This window comes from Embiotoca jacksoni, unplaced genomic scaffold, assembly GCF_022577435.1.
Source record: "Embiotoca jacksoni isolate LCO1_2020_lvr unplaced genomic scaffold, fEmbJac1.0.p SCAF_12, whole genome shotgun sequence".
Lineage (NCBI taxonomy): Eukaryota > Metazoa > Chordata > Actinopteri > Embiotocidae > Embiotoca > Embiotoca jacksoni.
Window position 1 is genome coordinate 18,914,279 of NW_027185252.1, and position 18,056 is coordinate 18,932,334.

Sequence of the window (18,056 nt, forward strand, 5' to 3'; positions counted from 1 at the left end):
TGACCGAAGAGACTCACTGAGTCCATCTATTATACAAACTCGCTTTATCCTGTGCAGGGTCACACGGGGGGGGGGGGCTGCAGCCTGTCCCAGTTGATTTTGGACAAAGGTGAAGGACACCGTGAACATTCATCAGTGACTTGATGCAGTTTATCAGACTGTAGAGCCACAAAAGGCTTCATAAATTTGTTTTCAACCTATGCACTAGTGATCCCCAACACCTGGACAGTGATGTGAAAAATCAGACAGTTCCACTTTAAGTAGCATTTAGTGACCCTGAATATGAGCAAGCAGTAACTTTGAATCTGAAATTTGAATCCCAAAGATACTATAATTGCCAAACCCTCCCAGCTGAAAATGAAATCCTAAACCTGAATTCACATCTGGACTGATGGTTTCATACATGTATGCTGTCTATTGTGACTTTTCCTCTACCTGCTCTTGTAGGTGAGGCGGACAGTCTTGGTATTTTCAGACTTGCCCGTGTGCTGCTCCTTTGATGCCTGCTCCCATTTGGAGATAATGTCACAAATCTGCAGATGACATCAGACAGATTTGTGTTGGGAAATGCGTCACTTCCAATCTTCAAAAAGCGATTGTCATATGAAAAAAAGATGCACCTTGATGCCTCCTAGCAGACAATGCTCCAGCTCTCGTCCAGTGGGGTCATCGCTGTACAAGCTGAAACCAGACAGTCCTGTTTTTCTAATGCCGCTGTCCTGGTTGAGGCGACACTGGAACTCGTCCACTGTTGTTGAAGCATCAAAGCTCACAACCTACAGAAAGTATTTGGTGTAGATGATCATGATTGTGACAATTGAGCTCCTTATTGTTGGGATGATGTGAATCTGAATGTACAATGAGGGATTGTTCTGTGAAAAAATAAAATAAAATCAGACATGAACAAATCTAAGCTCTAATTGAGAAATTTATAGCTCAAAACATTTCAATGTTTTTCAACTTTAAATCCTGTTAAAATGAAAATTTCTAACTCCAAACTTGTCCAAATTATTTTTTTTAATGCGTCTTTGTGATTTTAAACACTTTTTCCCTCGTCATGACTATGCTAACATCCTTACATCCTATTCTACCATTTGAGCTCAAGTTGTTAGCATGCTAATATTTACCAATTGTACAACTGATGGAATACCTTTAGCTTTGTGGGATTTTGGTCATTAAGCAAAATGAAATTACTGTATGATCTGGTGATGAAGACAAAAAGTTTAGGGTTCAAAAAGTTGTTATATTTCATCCTGAGGAAAACATTAATGTCTGCACAAAACATCAATCTTTCCAGTAGTTATTTGGACTTATTTTTTTTACCAAAACAAAAAAACATATCTACCTCATGGTCAAAGGTCATTAGGGTAATGGATGTAAACAAAAAGGTATCTTGTCATTGAATAAAAAAAACCATGTTAGACGGTAGAACAACCTGTAATCCTATATCCGGAGAGGGATTTCTATAATGTACAGTGTACTGTATGTTATGTGATGTTTCCTTTATTCTCTCACTTTAAAACAGTTTCATAATTAAAAGAGAAAAGTGTAGCAACAGCTTCTTCATTGTTCGTATTTAGAAAAGAAATGTCGCGAAACACGTTTATGTATCGTTGCGAGGACTCCAGAGCTGCTTTTGTTCTGCTGGTGTTCGAGGCTATGATCTCATCAATTCCTGCATGCATCGGCAGACAGAACACAGGAAGCAGGGCAAGACAAAAACAAACACCCACTCAGGAGAAACCTGCAGTGCTCAGGTCGATCCTGGGTGGAGCAGTGAAGCCGAAAAAGTGAGCATGTGCACGAGAGTGTAAGCAGACAAAACCCTTTGTGTGTAACTAAACCATGAAGCTGTGATGTAAAAGGAAGATTCAACCTGTTAGCATGAAATAACGTTTACAGGCTTCACTCCCACATCAGAGGCTGTAGGTGACGATGATTATGATTATAAAGCAGCTCTTTACTCGATCATTGGCTGAGTATTATTATCACCTGGTATGTGTTGTTGAGGAAGTGAACGGGGACGCTGAAGGGCAGGGAGTGGTGGTAGGGGTTCCTCAGGAGGATGGACAGGATCTCCATACGGGACGGCCTGGCCTGCCTCTCACCCTTCTGCTGCGTCCGCTCCATTGAGCGCTGGCAGTAGATGGCGTACTTCCCCACCTCCGTCCTGAGCACAAACAGGGGGAGGTCATCAGTTGTGGATACATAATGTACATTTCCATAACCCTGAATTCACTCAGAGAACAATCAAAGCTACCAAAATGAAGACAGCAATGATGGAGTTCGCATGATGTTTGTGTATGCACATGTAGAGAGAGAAATAATGTACTTCAGCATGTAGCATGGTATTTAAATGACTGAAGATTTAATTTAAGCTCAATATGTTTGGAACTACCAGTGTAAGTTAATACAATTTTACTGCAGAAAAAGGTATCTTAACATTTTAATTGAAATTTGAAAAATCAGTGCAAAAATCTATGAAATCATGTCAGACACAACAATTATAAAAACAAACTTGGACAAAAACTTGAAATTGTTTTGACATATTTGTTGTAAGAGAAAAACTTTCTAAGATTTATTCCCAAACTTGATCATATTTTTTTTGATTTTTAGATCCTTTTAAACTGATACTGGACTTTTGTGGCTGATGCCAATACCAATATTATTATTTTTATTAAAATAATAAAACAATTTTGATATCAATATATTGTTCTAAATGTGGTTATCATACACTTGTGATAAACACATGTAGGAAATGCAGAATATTTGACATTTTAATAATAAACCTCATTGTCCAACATGACATCAGTGCAGTGAAACAGTAAACTTCATTGAAAATGTAATAGCTAAAAAAATATATATATAAATAAGATAAAAGATTAACACAAATAGAAAAATTTCTAAAACATCTCAAGCATCTTTTTCTGTATTACGTTCACATTGGACAGCATATGATGTGAGTGTGCCTTGTTTCTTCAACAGTGTTCAGACCCCAGATGTTTCCTCACCTGGAGTCTCCGTGTCTTTTGAGGTGAACCTGGAGCAGCCAGAAGAAAGGATGCTGAGGCAGAAACAGTCCGACACACAAGGCCAGAAACTGCCAGCCCTACAGAAAGACACGCAAACACTCAGTCATCACACATCTCTATAAACTGTCACACGTGTGACTCAGACAATCTGTGTATAAATCCCCTGCAGCAGCAGCAGACAGCATTGCCTTGTTTCTGTGTTACATGAGAAGCATGAAAATAACTGGCCAAAACTGTAATTGTTTCGATCCTGTTAATCAGGTACAGAGTTTATTCATGGCCATAAAGGAGCTCACAAAGGAGGACTGAGTTGTGACTCATTATGTTTGTCTTTTCTGTAGCTGGCTGAGACAAAACCAAAGTGTCAATGTGACATGTCTTTTTAAAATGAACAGGTTTTACTGAACATTCAGCTGCCCTCTGCTGGTGTTTGTCTGTCTCTCATTATTGGATATGACAGCTCACTGCAGAGTGACAGTGGACAGAGTTTCTGGTTTATAAAGGCAGGTGTAGGTTACGATGTATTCTATGTCTGAGAGGAACATTTGAGACTTTGCTCTTGCTGCATATAAAAACTCTTTTGCAGATCATGCCAATATAACAGAGACAACACTCTCCAAAGTAAAGTGTTGAACTTTAAGGTATGTTAGATACAAAAATGTAAAAGATTTTTAAGAGATGTGATTTTTTTTTCCAGGTAGGTTTAATATCTCTTTAGTCTGTGAATTTGTTTTTCTTTGGACAAAGTATTTTCTGTGAATGACCCAAACTGCTGCTGCCACCGTGTGGTGAGCATGCACACCTGCAGGGGTCCCGGGTGTCCCTGCGGCTGCCTCCTGCGGGTCTGCTTGATGAGCTGGCAGAAGAACTCGTTCTGAAGCTCGGGGTGGGCCAGACACACCTGTAAGGCACTCTGGGCCAGGGAGACGTGGTAGTCGATGGCCGGAGCATCGATGGCCACGTTGATGAAAAGCTGACAAGTCTTAGGGGAAGGAGATGGATGGAGGTTCAGATACAGACACAGAAAGATAAATAATTCATGCGTTATCGAAGATTAAAGCTGAAGGTAAATTCAACCTCTTATCATACTGCTGTGTTGTCTTCTTAATGAATATTGCAAAAGTATAAATAAACAAAGAATTTATTCTACAGAAAAAAATCTGTAAATATTGATAGATAATACCACAGAATTATTTGCCCACATGGATGTTTCTAGGTCAAACTGCATATTAATGCTTTATATTAATGTGTATTAAGTATTGAGGTGTTTCTGTGTTTACCTTGAAGAGTTTAACAGCCTCAGTCTGCAGGGCCTGTGAGGGCAGCGTGGTGAGAGGAGAGGACAGAGCCTCTTTACTGAAACACAACACGGGATGTCTCCAAATCTGAGAAGCTGAAAGGCAGATAGACAGACTGCTGGATAAAGACTATAATAAGCACAAGTCATAAAAGACGATGTGTTTCACACAAAGAGCGACATGCGAAATGCGGAAAAAGACATGCAGTGCAGTATACGTATAATAACTAGATAAATAAAAGACTTGAAATAACATTTAAAATAGCAAATTAAAAAACATAAATTGGTCACAAATAAACAAAAAAATGGAATACACAAGGAAGTTGGAGAAGTTTATGCACTCGCAAATTCACCAATCATGCAATGAGTGGGCTATCTATTTTTTTCCTCGTCTTGTACCACAATCAGTTATTGTTATTGATTGAAACGTAACCTGCCTCATTCAGTGAGGAGGCCGCCTGCTCCTACTATGATGAAACTCAATGAACTATTGTTGTGCTTAATTTCTGTTGCATCAAATTTGGAGTTTTATTTTTTATTTGTATTTTTTTTTTTTTTTTATAGCAGGTTCAAAAACATCAGTGACTCCTTGTTACATTAAAAGGATACAATTTAGTCTCTAAATAAAGGCCAATACCTCCTTCACTTTTTATGAAACAAGATGACTCATAAAGGACCATGCCGTTTCATACAGTAGGTCACACACTTTGGAGTGAGAAATAAAAAAACAAAACTAAATTTCATTCGGAGTGACTCAGTTCATATCACATAACTACACGAGCCATTTAAAAATCTGTTTAAATGTAGTTATAAATAGGCTCCAAACAGGATACAATCAGTATGTGTTTGGTTTCATTTTTCCTGATGTAACACAGGCCTTTCAAATCACAAAAATTAATTAAATTAATGATCAAAGAAAGTATGAAGGAAAAAACATCCAGTTAGAACAAAATTGTAAAACACAAGAAAAGAGAAAATAATGTGTGAAAAAGCCTCACTTGGATCTCCATCCAACTGGAAGAGTTTTCCCACCAGTTGTTCGAACTCGGTGCCGACTTTGCCGACCGTGGTGCCCGCTGCCACAGCCAGATGGTACAGCCACGAATCCTGTAGAGCCATGGATATTAATGTCAGAGATACCAGAGGCACAACAGCTAACAAACAACATTCTTACAGACAACCATATTACTCAATGTATTATGATCTGTTTTCAATATAAACGTCCCAGATTAGCTACTTTAACGTACAGAAATATGGATCATCTCTTAATCAATATTCTCTTGTTGAAAAAAGTCCCCAGTCATAATGTACATTTCTTTTCAGGTTTGGTTTCTAATGAATAAAAGAAGAACATGAAAATGACAGACAGACGGCAACACATACAGAAACCTGACCCTCATGAAGAGAAAATACAAGTCGAAACTACGAGTCACTTGGAAGTCCAGGACATAACGGTCACAACGAAGACCAAAAACTCTTTGACTGACGCTGACCTTTTCATGGCGGGATTCGATGAGCAGGTAGGTCGGACCCTGCTCCTGCGGATGGATGGCAATGGTGAAGGGTGCCACCTGTAAGCCCCGCCCACATGCCTTCAGGTCGTCATCTGAATCTCTCGACCTGTCCACCTCCTCCACCCGGGCCTCCCACAGCTTAATCTGACCCAGCGGGAACTGTGAACACAGAAAAGACACTGTACACACTCAGATACAAAGGTAACGTGACGTTAAGCCCAAAAAATTTCACCTGACAAGAGCGTGACAGTTTGATTTTCTACATCCTGAGAATGTGTTCGAGTGCTGTTGGATCGCACCTTGTCCTCCTGGCTGCGGAAGTAGTACAACGTTTTGCCGATCAGAGCGCACCAAACCCGCTTAGAGTAGCCGTGCTTCACCTGCAACAGAGAACGTACACATTTCAGTAACTGCAGTGAAAATTTAACAGGAAAATATATGTCAAATATAAGACATGTGAGAAGAATGTGAAAAGTAGTTATTAAGCATTATTTTTGGAGGATGACTAAATCTTCTTTTAGTTGGTGCATAGTTTAAGGTCATATCTGTGTGTACCTTGATGAGCAGTCCTTTCATGCCCGGGCGGATATCTGGCTGAGTGAAGAGAGGACTGGCAGCTTTGACCCTCAGCACAGTCTGCAGCACCCGGAGCCACTCCTCCAGCAGGTTGGGAGAGTCGGCCTTTAGGTAGTAGACGCGCTTCCCCGTCACTATCTGCACACATGAATACAAAACACAGGCGGAGGTTTTAAATAAAGAGGCTGAGATCTGACCACAGTTTATCTTTTTGATCAGTGTACACATGTTAAATGATGGTGGTGGTTTAGTGTTGGACAAAATTCTTTACTGAAATACCTGGAGAACCTGTTTCCCTTCTCCGCGGGTGATGCTGCTGGTGGCATTGACCTCCATCTGACCCTGAGGTTTCCTGATCACATCGCTCTGTGGGGGAGTGACCAAGTGTTACAGCTTAACTCAAAACCTCAGATCAGATCAATATCAACTGAGCTGCAGTATTACAGGTGGTCCATTAAAATCTATCAATGATGGATCTATATTATTTTCCTTTTTCATTAATCCTATTCTAATTACTTAACTTGTGCACAACAAATTAATAAAAAGGTCAAAAAGCATTGAAAAAAATGTAAATTCTATTTAAAGAAATGAAGCAAAATTTTTGAATAAAACCTACAGGTGACTTATAGTAGAGCAGCTCTCCGTCTTTGAGGACGAACCAGCGTCTCTTCCAGGTTTTCTTCCAGGTCTTGACCATTTTCAACAAGTAGCCTGACTTCTCCATTGGCTCCTACGGGACACGACACTGGTCAGGTTTATGTAGTACAGTGACAAAATTCAAGATTTAAAGGAAAAACTCATAAAACCATTCCTGAAAAACAAATCGGTTGTAATTATTTCAAGGGTAGAACATGAGGACACTTTATGTTAATCTGCCAACAAAAATAAACTTTTAGATATAAAAAAAAAAAAGTCACAAGTGGAACAGCTTTTGTAGCTAAATGCAGTATATCCAGTAGAAGTCCCAGAATGACCTCCCAGACTTCAGTTGTAATTTAAACTGACCTCAAAACACTTAAAAACATCTCTACACAGCTTTCACTCCCAGTCTATGGCAATGTGGAGAACAGAAACTAATGAACGTGGCCCAGTGTGATGTGTGTGTAATAGACAAAGTGATCTGTGACTCACACTCTTGCCGTTGTCGCTGGCTGAGCAGCAGGTTTTGGGAAGTTTCTGCTCGGGTTCAGAGCACTCCGTGTCGGTGGAGTAGGCATCGGGAGGGATGGCGTAGTCACTCTCTGATGTCATTGAAGCCATGGACACCGCTGGAGGGGATGCAGGAAGGTGACAGTGTGAGAGGGCAACGTACAATGAGATGAAAACAGAATTGATAAAAATAAGTAATTTCCTAATAGAAAGTTAGCATACAATAACTTTAAACTGACGTGTAAGACAGAGAGAAAGAAAGATGCATAGCTTTCAGCTGCTGAGCTCAAGGACAGCTTTAACTTTCAGCTGCTGTTTAAATTCCGGTAGATGTTTTGTGTTGTACCTCTCTTGAGAGAGCGCGGGCTGCCCGGGCTGCTGTCCTTTCTGGAGCTCGAGGAGGTGTGGGAGCTGCAGACGGAGCCGTCCTCCTCTCCGGAGCTGGACGACTCCTCAGAGCTGGACGACTCCTCAGAGAACGGATTGCTGCTCAGCAGAGTGGCTTTCTGCGAGACGGATGTCAACACAGTTTTGGCACACACGTAAAACACAATACTGATTAAGCTCCAACCAGCTGTTTTGATGAAGTTGGTGGTCAAACACACAAAATGAAGTGTGGTGGTAGACCCTGCTACTTACCCCTTTTAGAGTAGTGTAAACTGGTGTTGTCATGTTTTTATAGATGAGGGATGTGTACATCACAAAGGCAGGATAGGAGGACTGCAGCGAGGAGTCTGTAACAGATTAAACCTCAGTTTGTCAGTTGTTGATTAGAAATATTCTGTAGCAGAGACTGAATCAGCAGCTCAACAGTGTGGCCTTTATTTTTTTATTATTGTCTTACCTTTGCTAGCAGGGTCTGTGCAGGACGTGTCAGACAGTCTGATTCCTGATTTAGCCACAGCGTAGATACGACTTTCCTAAAAAGAAAATGTGCTATGTTATCAGTCTATATTTAAAAAAACCACATACAGTAAATTTATTTTTGTCAGCAAATGTCACACAATAGATTACTATATTATATGTTGTTGCTCACAACTGACAATTATTTTGTAATGTTGGATTCTTAAGATGTGGTTCGTTATTTACTGGGACACATGGCGTTCACCTCCTGTGTTCTACGTACAGTTGTACAGGCTGTACTACTGTCAACATGAACCTCAGCAGCAGATGGCAGACTGAGCAACAGAATTACTAATGTTAAAAAGTTTTGTAGTCATTCATTTTATAGCAAAAAACATGAGGCTAAAATTTTGATTTTAAAGTTTTTAAATGAAGCCTTTATTCAAATTTGATTATGTCATGGTTTGGACTTGATCAATTTATCAGTTTTTGTGCTTTTTGTTTTACTTTGTAGTTCAGTAGTCTTTAGTTCAGTTGAGGTTTTGTGTCTCCTGCTTGGTTTTAAAATCACTCAGCTCTTGTGTCCGTCTTGTTTCACTTCCTGCACTGCTTCTGATTGCCTGCCCCGCCCTGATTAGCTTCACCTTTCCTCGTTGTCCTTCCTTCCCTGGTGTATTTAATCTGTGTGCTGTCCTTCTATCTTCGTCCCTTCGTTTTCATTGTCTTTTAAAACTTAGTAAGATCTTTTTTAGTTCCTCGAGCCTGTTTAGTCTTTCTTCTCTAAAGTAATGTTTTGTTCTTGCTCTGTAGGTGATTTAAGAAAAAAATCAGCAAAATAAAAAAATCTGTTTAAGACCTCGGACATCGGAGGCGTTCCACCTTCTTAGAGATAAAATTCTTTAGGAAACAAAGTATTGACATTTAAAGTATAACATATTTACTGATACCATAAACGATCATAAATAAGCAGCAGAATCATAAGAGTTCTGGTTTATTGTAATGTAGGAACATGTCTTCCTATGCAAAGTGGCTCAATCATAGGTTTTGGACATTATGTGTAGGTAGCATCATTTATTTATTTTTTTCAATGGGATTTGTTAATGAGACAAAAAAATATAGACTAGTATCTGTGTTATTCTTTAAAGAATCTGATTTGACCTCAGATTGACCTTTTCCAGTCTTACCCAAGAGGGGAGCCTGTGTAGAGGTGGAGTCGGAGGTTTGCTGCCAGGTGTGGAGCTGTCACACTCTGAGCTCGTTTCTGTCCCCGGTTCAGATGAGGTCTGTAAGGACGGAATAATGGGCGCTGTTCGCGCGCTGTGGAACTTTTGTGGAGGCGTGTTCCTGCCTGTCTCCATGCCAACCTCCTGCTGCTGGTCGAGGTCGGTTTCCTGCGGCCGGAGGGGGCGAAGCATGCTGATGGCATTACGTGTTTGCCCATGTGCTGCCTCGCTGCTGATCGGTGGCTGGCTCAGGTGTTTCTTGGCCAGAGACACGTTCAATAGGCCGAACCCTGCTGGTGTCCTAAGGCGGGGCTGTTTGGGCGAGGCGGGGTTGTCCCTCGGGTCCTGGGGAGGGTTGGGTCGTTTCGGGGTGAGAGCGGGCGTGAGGATGGGGCTGGGGGTGTTCGGTTCGCTGGAGGAGGATGAGGAGTCAAGCCTCTGGGACTGGAACCGTTTGTTGAGCTCCTCAGAGGCGCAGTCCTCCAGCTTCGCCCTGTGCCCCTCCTCGTCCTCCTCCTCCGCCTCCTTACACCCCGCCAGCACTCCGTCTGATGACTCCAGCAGGTTAAAGCTGGGCCGCTCCGCACGCTGCATGTCGTCGTCAAACAGAGAGCTGCTGTCGTCTGAAGCAGTCAGGTAGGTCTCGCTGCCGGGCCGGCTGAACTCCAGACTGTACGCACCTCCTCCTTCACCCTCAGACGCAGTACTGGAGAGGACAGACGAGATGCCACGAGATCCACACACATTCTCACCAGGGCTCTCAGGTGTACTGTTGTCCCCCAGTGGAGGAGACAGGAGTCCAGCTGAGTTGGGTCTGTGGACTTCACCATCTGTCCCTGATGAGATTGTCTGCTTAATGCTCATCTCTGCCAAAGCAAACATGAACACATCTATTCAGTCATTAAATAACAGTAGATGAGTGACAATATAAAATTATTTCACTGTTCTGTAGAGTAAAACAAAATGAAAATACAGGTTCTATTTCAGTTTAATTCACATTTCAACTGAGAAAACTAAGATTCCCAAATCAGAGCTTAGTTTTGTTTCATGCCAATCAGCTGAAAGATACGAAAGACCTGAAGAACAAACAATTTTTGTCAATGTTATTGAAAAACTAAATTCAATCTTTGGTTTCATTAGTATTTCTGCTCCTTCACATGCTTTGGTAGAAGCAGTGTTTTTGGATTTGAGTTGGTATTGTGGACGTAGGGATGGCTTCAGCCCTGGGTTTTCATTTAGCACCACCAACACCAGTTTAATTTATCTGTACAGTACACAGGTCTTTGTTTTCTGACCAACCACCTGCAAAATTAATGATATTCCCATAAGCCATTTTGTTTATAGCGATTTAGCAAATGGCTGCTTTCTAATACACTGTACCAATATGAACACTGTAAATAATAGTGCTGCTAAACATCAGCATGTTACAATTGTCACGATGAGCCTTTTAACATGCATAAGTAGCATTTAGCATTTGACATGCAAGCATGTCAGAGGGCTAGACTCTTCTACAAACACCCAGCAGAACATTTTATAACTTTGCAGAGTTACAACCCAAGAATGTAATTCCTCAAGCTGTTCTTCTGTTGGATCTGTCTGCACCATGGATATGACCTCACTATGGGACTACAGTTCATGTCTTGTATCTCTATGCTGTCCATTTCTGTCTCTGCTCTCCCCTCACCCCAACCGGTCGAGGCAGATTGCCGCCCACCTCTGAGCCTGGTTCTGTCGGAGGTTTCTTCCTCTTAAGAGGGAGTTTTTACTTCCCTCTGTTGGAGGTTTTTCTCCCTTAAAGAGGAGTTTTTTCCTCCTACCTTATGTAGAGAATTGTTGAATTGTTGGGTTTCTCTGTATAATGCTGTACATTTCTGCTGTAAGGACTTTAATGTGTTAAGTGCCATGAAATAACCTGTGTTGTGATTTGGCGCTATATAAATTAAATTGAATTGAATTGAATATCTGGGACCAAGTGGGCACTCACCAGTTTTGTCTCTGCCCTCGGTCTCTTCCTGGGTACTAAGGCTCTTCTGGGAGGGAGCCGGTCCAGTGAGGACCTGGGGGTTCGTCCCCCTCACCTGGAAACAGCCGAACGTCAGGCTGCTGAGACGCTGGGCCTCACCTGGTCTACACAGGACTCCTCGTCCACCGCCGCATTTCTGCTCGAAGGCTGCAAATACACACGTTTGGACAGTGTCATGCATGTAGTATGTGTGCAAATGTGTGTTTAAAAATGCATGTTAGCCACTAGCATTTACTTTAGCGTCATCAGGGGAAGTATCTATGTAATTCTTGCAGGTGAACAGATGCAAAAAAAAAAAAAAAACATAATTAAAAAAAGTTCTTACCCTGAACTTGTTTCTGTAGCTCCAAAATCTGAGCCTCCTGTTGCTTGTTAGTTTCTCTTAATGCTGCATTCTCCACCTCAAACTGAAGAATAAACATGTTTTCACATAAAACAACAACTCTTGAGAAAGATAGCTTATAAATTACTACTTAAAGTCATCTTCCGGCCTCCACTTTGTCTCTTTTTGATCAATAAAATAATTGTTTTGGGAACTTCTTATTAAATACTGAGTTATTTACCTCGGACAATTTCAGCATCACCCACTCTTTGATCTTTGCTGCTTTCTCCTCCACTGTTTTGGCATCTTGAAGTCGTACCTGTTTCTGTTGAAAGAAACACAAACTGGAGTCATTTTTCGTTCTGGGTAAATAAAAGCAGCTGCATCATATTTTGGGACACAGAAAGTAGATAGATTTTGAAGATAGAAGTGGATCTGTGTATTTCAATAAGGACATCACAGAGAACAGGATGGGAAAATCAAAATGAACCCTAAGAACAAGACTGAAAATACTGGGAAAAGTCGGGTTCATGAGGATCTTGGTAATATTAAAGAAAACTGGGATTGTGAATATTAGTATTATGAGATAATAAAAATAGTTTGCTCTTCCTGTATCTTCAACATTCTTAATCGAGGATTACAATAAATCCTTCATATGTCTACAGTGAGCTGAGCGTTTGGTACGTTTCCATTTCACTTCCTCTCTCCTACATTCATGCTATAAGATTTTTCTTTTTATCCATATTCTCCAAAACCAGGTAGAGTATCTGTTGGTTGTGGGTCTTTGAAAACGAACTTCATGCCATATCTTCATCTAGATTATTTTGCACCTGTAAAACAACAATCCTCCACTGGCATCACATTTGTAGAAATCCTTCGGTGTATGTGTCTTACCTGCTCCTCCAGCTGCTGCTCCAGTTGGGCGATGACATCTTCCTTCTCCTGCACTAAGGCCTGCAGATCCTGGCACTGTTGAAATAAACGCACCTCCGAGTCTCCAGACTGACCGTCTGGAGCCTTGAGCTTCTCCTCCATCCACTGCACCTGATATCAGCACACGTACACTTGATTACACATGACCACACATGCTTATAGTTCAGGTAAACACGCTCTTGTGTTTGGATGGTTACCTGCTGGTAAGCAGTGAAGGCCCGTTTCTCTGAATCGATCACCTGCGTCTCCAGTTGTTGAATCTGGGAAAATTGGCAACATTTTATTATAAATGATCTCAATTTATTTCTGACCGTTATCTTGAGAAAATTTATAAAATAATCCTCCCGATATCTGACTAGTTTTGTAACTTAATACCCTCACAAACCTATATAAAGCACACTAACCTCGTCCAACCGATGTGAAATCCGTCTTTAGATTCCCTCCAGAGTGTTTACATATATGCATGGAGATGAAAACACCAACTTCGCTCTAGTCTGAAGCCAAACACAGCAGCACCAAATAAAGACAAAGAGAGTCCTACATGCTCGAGTCGTAATGAGAACTCCACTTTAAGATAACGCTGCTACACGAGGAGATGCTTTTCAGCTGCTGCCGGGTTTTTATTACTCAGAAGAATGTCTATAATCACAAAGAGTCACATCTAATTGCTCCGACTCGTACCACAATCAGTACCACATTATTTCACAATCTCAAATGGTACGGTTCAAATTTAAATGGACCTTCATCAGCTATTGAATCATAATTGGATTTGTGGATTTGTATTCAGTTTGTATTGTTATCTCTGTGATAAAAAAAAGTATCATCTCTTAAGCTTTAATATAAAACTATAGTGAAAAAAGTCTACAGATATAATTACAAAAAAACTGCTATTAAAACAATGACTATCTAAGATGTTAAATACTATAGGACTGTATGAGACCTTTACCTGTCTTTATGCTAGAAGATTAGAGTGCTAAAAATGATAAACAGATTTCCTTCACAATAAAAGCCTGTGATCGTCTTTAACTGAACACAACATGTACATTAACTGTACCATTACCTATAAAAAGCAAGCAACTGTAACATTTACTATAAAATGCGGTGTCCATCACTAAGAAGAGGCTGTGATTCATTTGTTTACAACATGAACACTTCCAGCTCAGGATTGATGAGGCAGTTTTATGGCTGCAGAGGTGTAGCATATAGCACCTTTAAGCAGCTCCATTACGATGATGAGGTATCACATCTATAAAGCTACAACCAGCTCTTTGTGTGCTGAGATCAGAGCAGAGCATGTGGAACCTGGCAGGAGTGTGTTAAAACTGCAGCAACACCAAAATGTTGCACTGCTTTCACACACACAGAAAACGAGTGCACTGCACTGCTTGTGTACATACACGAGGATAAAGAAAAGAAACTGGGAATCAAGCAGAGAGAGAGAGATGACTTTATGAGCAGCATTCCTATGAAATTCCTCAGCTCAAAATGGTGGAAGCAGCAGAAGAATCCGTGTCTTCTAGAGGGAACTCTCTCAAATCTCCGAAGCTTTATGGAGAAAAATATGCAGGAATGTCAATGGAAATTTTCTGTAACCACCGCGGTCACAATATTCTGCTCCATGTGCACATACACACATACAAATTAGACCAGATTAGAGGGAACTTTAAAGTGTGCCAGCCCAATTTCCTTTAAAGTGAGCTGACACTGAAGAATCAGAACTAAGAATAAGAAGATGATGAAGGAAGTACCCTAGCAGATATATATACACAGCAAACGAGGCCTAACTGTCTTCAATGATTCACAGGTTAGTCCAAAGAATACTTCACTGATCACAGGCCTTTTCACTGCACCTGTTTGACCTGTGAAAGGACACAGGTGGATCTACTGTCAAGAGTAATGTCCCTCTTTTAGTTATTGATGACTCACACACAATCCCTTATTCTGTCTGATGGCATACAGGAAGTGCCGTATTATCATGCCTCTGATCCCAAACTATACGTGTTGTGCATATTGTAGCCAAGCTGAGACAACTAATGTACAAACACATTAACTGATTCACCATATACAAATATTGTACAACTGCAATAGAGCTGTCTGATAAGTCAATTACTGTCTGGTGTTCTTGGTAACTTTCTACACGTCATAGGTTGATTAAAAACAGGAAAAAAGTTATTCAGCCTTTAATTTACAAAGACCCGGTGATGGCTACCTCCTCAAAGTCTTTCTTAAGTGGTGTTGTTTTAAATTAAACCAAGTGCTACCCAGTAGGATTCAACGACTGGAAACAATCATCAATGGAGTGTGTCAGACTTATATATTCATGCAGTGAATTTGAGATTGGTAATACGAGGCTAGTTTTCTTCAGGTTTGACCAGATTTTTTTTTTATAACTTTTGGAGATCCTTTAATTACCACATGCAACGCATTTAATAGATGTTTCACACTCAAACCAACCAAAGTAGTATGAAAACCTGCAGGGAAAACAGAGTCTTGTATTTTGGTACTTTTTTCCACTTCCTGAAGTACTGTATATAAAACAATTCTAATTTAACATGAACCGGATAAGCAGCAATTAAATTAAATTAAATTAAATTGAATACCCATTAGGAGATGATGAGCTTCCAAACTTCTGTAGCAGTGTTCGCTATCTGATGGTGCTGAAAGACAGAAAAGGCCTGCAGCCTACTTTCGGTTTATATCTGTTTGTATGTCTCCTAACAGCAGCAAACAGATACAAAGTCAACTTTATCACTAACACTGCTGAGGAAAACATATTTTTGGAACATCTCTAAGGCCATTTTGAGGAAAATAAATGTTTTTGAAATATTAAAAAATGTAATAGGCATTTATATCAATTTAGTTTTCGTAATACTACGACTAAGCATAATGTTTTAGAAGTGGAACGTGACTTACTGCCCACACACTTGCATGTCACATGTACTATGGTGCTGCCAACTTCTTGTGACCAGTGGTTCTGTCACATGCACTGCAGGAATCAACAAATTAGCACTTGAACTAGTAAATGAAGCTGTCGGTTCTGTTGTCGCATCCAAACTGCACGGAAACCACTGTGAAGGGTGACAACTTGTGTTTAGCCTCGCTGTGGACGCAGCCGTTGGAGACGGGCATGGCCACGCTCCAGTTTTCCTCTGCGTCTGTTCACTTTCAGAGACCAGAAGAAGAGGACTCAGCTCAGTCCAAAGGCAGCCGCGCCCTACGAGGCAGCCTCACTGTTTCCACCGCACAACCTTTTCTGGACCGAAGTGGAAGCCGAGTCTTCACACAGCCAGCGTTCCACTTGTCATTTTAATGAGATTTCAGAGAATTTAAAGGATTATATCACTGTATGTCCACACTTGGCCTGAAAGCGGTCTGTGGGTGTCTTTCATTCAGTGTTGGACAGTACAACCTGAACACATCTGCTTTTCAAGATAAGGTGCTCAAATTCATATTTTTGTGTTGATTAAAACTGACAAATCCAACACAACAAACTTTTTCTGTAGTTATTTTAAACCATAGAAACACACACAGATCACTGATTCACCAAATGGAGGTCAATACATCTCTCACACACACACACACACACACACACACACACACACACACACACACACACACACACACACACTCTTCTCCTTCTCGATATAGATTCTCTGCTGCACCACAAATGGCAAACCGCATGTGCCTCTCTCAATAACAGATATAGCATCTGGCTCACAACAGCATGTTAATTACAGAGCATGTATACTGTAGGCTACAGCTGGAGACAACACACACACACACACACACACACACAACCTCATACACACACCAGACAGAACAGCGTATAAAAAGCCATAAACATATGTCTGATGACGACGATCCTCGCCCCTGTATCGGAGCGAGCGTGCAAGTCTGTATATTTTCCTCACTTTAAATATTATATATAGGATGAATCCGACCTGTGTGTGTTTGTCACGTCCTGTACAGCTCAGTGTGGATGACCAATGAGAGGTTAACTCTGACAGTGTGGTCATTTTAAGAGTCATGCCTCATTATCTCATTATCACGCACGCACACACACGCGCATACACACGCACACACACACACACACACACACACACACACACACACACACACACACACGCACACACACGCACACACACACACAGACACACACACGTGACCTCTCAACAATGCTCCATCACCTCTGCAGTCAATTCCCTCCTCAGATCCAAAATCCAGTTCAACTTCCATTCCTGGAATTCCACAACTCTGTGGCCAACCTCCTCCTGAACTCCCTCCATCCCTCCCCCATCCCTCCATCCAAACAGCCAGCTCACAAAGACTTTCTCTGTGGGCTGCGATGCACACTGCTTACCTACAGTTATACGGATTTAATGCCAAAAGAGGGTCACACATTTTAACTGCAGTTCAGACTAGAAATGTTAAGACTTGCTAAATGTTTAACAAAGTGAAAAGTGAAAACAAACAGAGGGATAAATCTCACTTCAAAAATGAGACTTCCTTTGACACACACAGGACAGGCACAGAAGCACACATCTGTACGCACATTAAGACATAAACATAAATAAAGAAAATCAACATCTGTGTTGAGGGCAAGAAAAGTCAGACTATCGGTTAGCTGTAGGCATCTGTGTGGTGGTGACTGGGCAGCCAGAGATGGAAATTACAAGTGGATGTTTGTGTGTAGCGGATGAGGTCTGGATAGGTGTGTGTGTGTGCGTGTGTGTGTGTGTGTGTGTGTGTGTGTGGTACTTAAAACAGATCAACACTGTGTCTTGTATAATATTTGTATCCCTACATATATGAATATGAATCATGGTACGATTGTGACATCTAGGTGATGTGCTTCATCCTACTGTTGATCCTCGTGATTCTTAATGATATGTCTAATTTGAAACCAATATGATTATTCCATAAGGCACATAAGCCCCGCCTTCCACAAAGGAGTGCGTTTCTAAAAGTAGAATCAGTTAGAATAGAAGAACCCTACCAGAATACACAACTCCACCCATTGTGGTTTTGGTTTGTGCTGTAGAGTATAGATATATTCATGGGAGGCTGTGGCTCAGACAGTAGAGTGGGTTGCACACTAATCGGAAGGTTGGTGGCTCAATCCCCAGCTCCCCCTGTCCACACGC

The 18,056-nt window shown here is 41.0% G+C and overlaps 1 protein-coding gene across 1 annotated transcript in view; it reads right to left on the reverse strand.

The window, feature by feature from the left end:
- Positions 1 to 18,056, reverse strand: part of plekhh2 (pleckstrin homology domain containing, family H (with MyTH4 domain) member 2) — a 32,960-nt gene that overhangs the window by 7,305 nt on the left and 7,599 nt on the right. Inside the window, exons 3-24 of the mRNA XM_069145275.1 lie at positions 13,110 to 13,172; positions 12,874 to 13,023; positions 12,221 to 12,304; positions 11,983 to 12,064; positions 11,619 to 11,804; positions 9,596 to 10,500; positions 8,413 to 8,488; positions 8,208 to 8,302; positions 7,915 to 8,074; positions 7,551 to 7,687; positions 7,036 to 7,149; positions 6,699 to 6,785; positions 6,399 to 6,557; positions 6,143 to 6,223; positions 5,823 to 6,002; positions 5,328 to 5,436; positions 4,313 to 4,425; positions 3,835 to 4,014; positions 3,012 to 3,109; positions 1,993 to 2,170; positions 621 to 776; positions 436 to 533 (exon numbers count right to left, since the gene is read on the reverse strand). Of these exons, the coding sequence (XP_069001376.1) occupies positions 436 to 533; positions 621 to 776; positions 1,993 to 2,170; positions 3,012 to 3,109; positions 3,835 to 4,014; positions 4,313 to 4,425; positions 5,328 to 5,436; positions 5,823 to 6,002; positions 6,143 to 6,223; positions 6,399 to 6,557; positions 6,699 to 6,785; positions 7,036 to 7,149; positions 7,551 to 7,687; positions 7,915 to 8,074; positions 8,208 to 8,302; positions 8,413 to 8,488; positions 9,596 to 10,500; positions 11,619 to 11,804; positions 11,983 to 12,064; positions 12,221 to 12,304; positions 12,874 to 13,023; positions 13,110 to 13,172 (3,491 nt within the window). The remainder of the gene's footprint in view (positions 1 to 435; positions 534 to 620; positions 777 to 1,992; positions 2,171 to 3,011; positions 3,110 to 3,834; positions 4,015 to 4,312; positions 4,426 to 5,327; positions 5,437 to 5,822; positions 6,003 to 6,142; positions 6,224 to 6,398; positions 6,558 to 6,698; positions 6,786 to 7,035; positions 7,150 to 7,550; positions 7,688 to 7,914; positions 8,075 to 8,207; positions 8,303 to 8,412; positions 8,489 to 9,595; positions 10,501 to 11,618; positions 11,805 to 11,982; positions 12,065 to 12,220; positions 12,305 to 12,873; positions 13,024 to 13,109; positions 13,173 to 18,056) is intronic.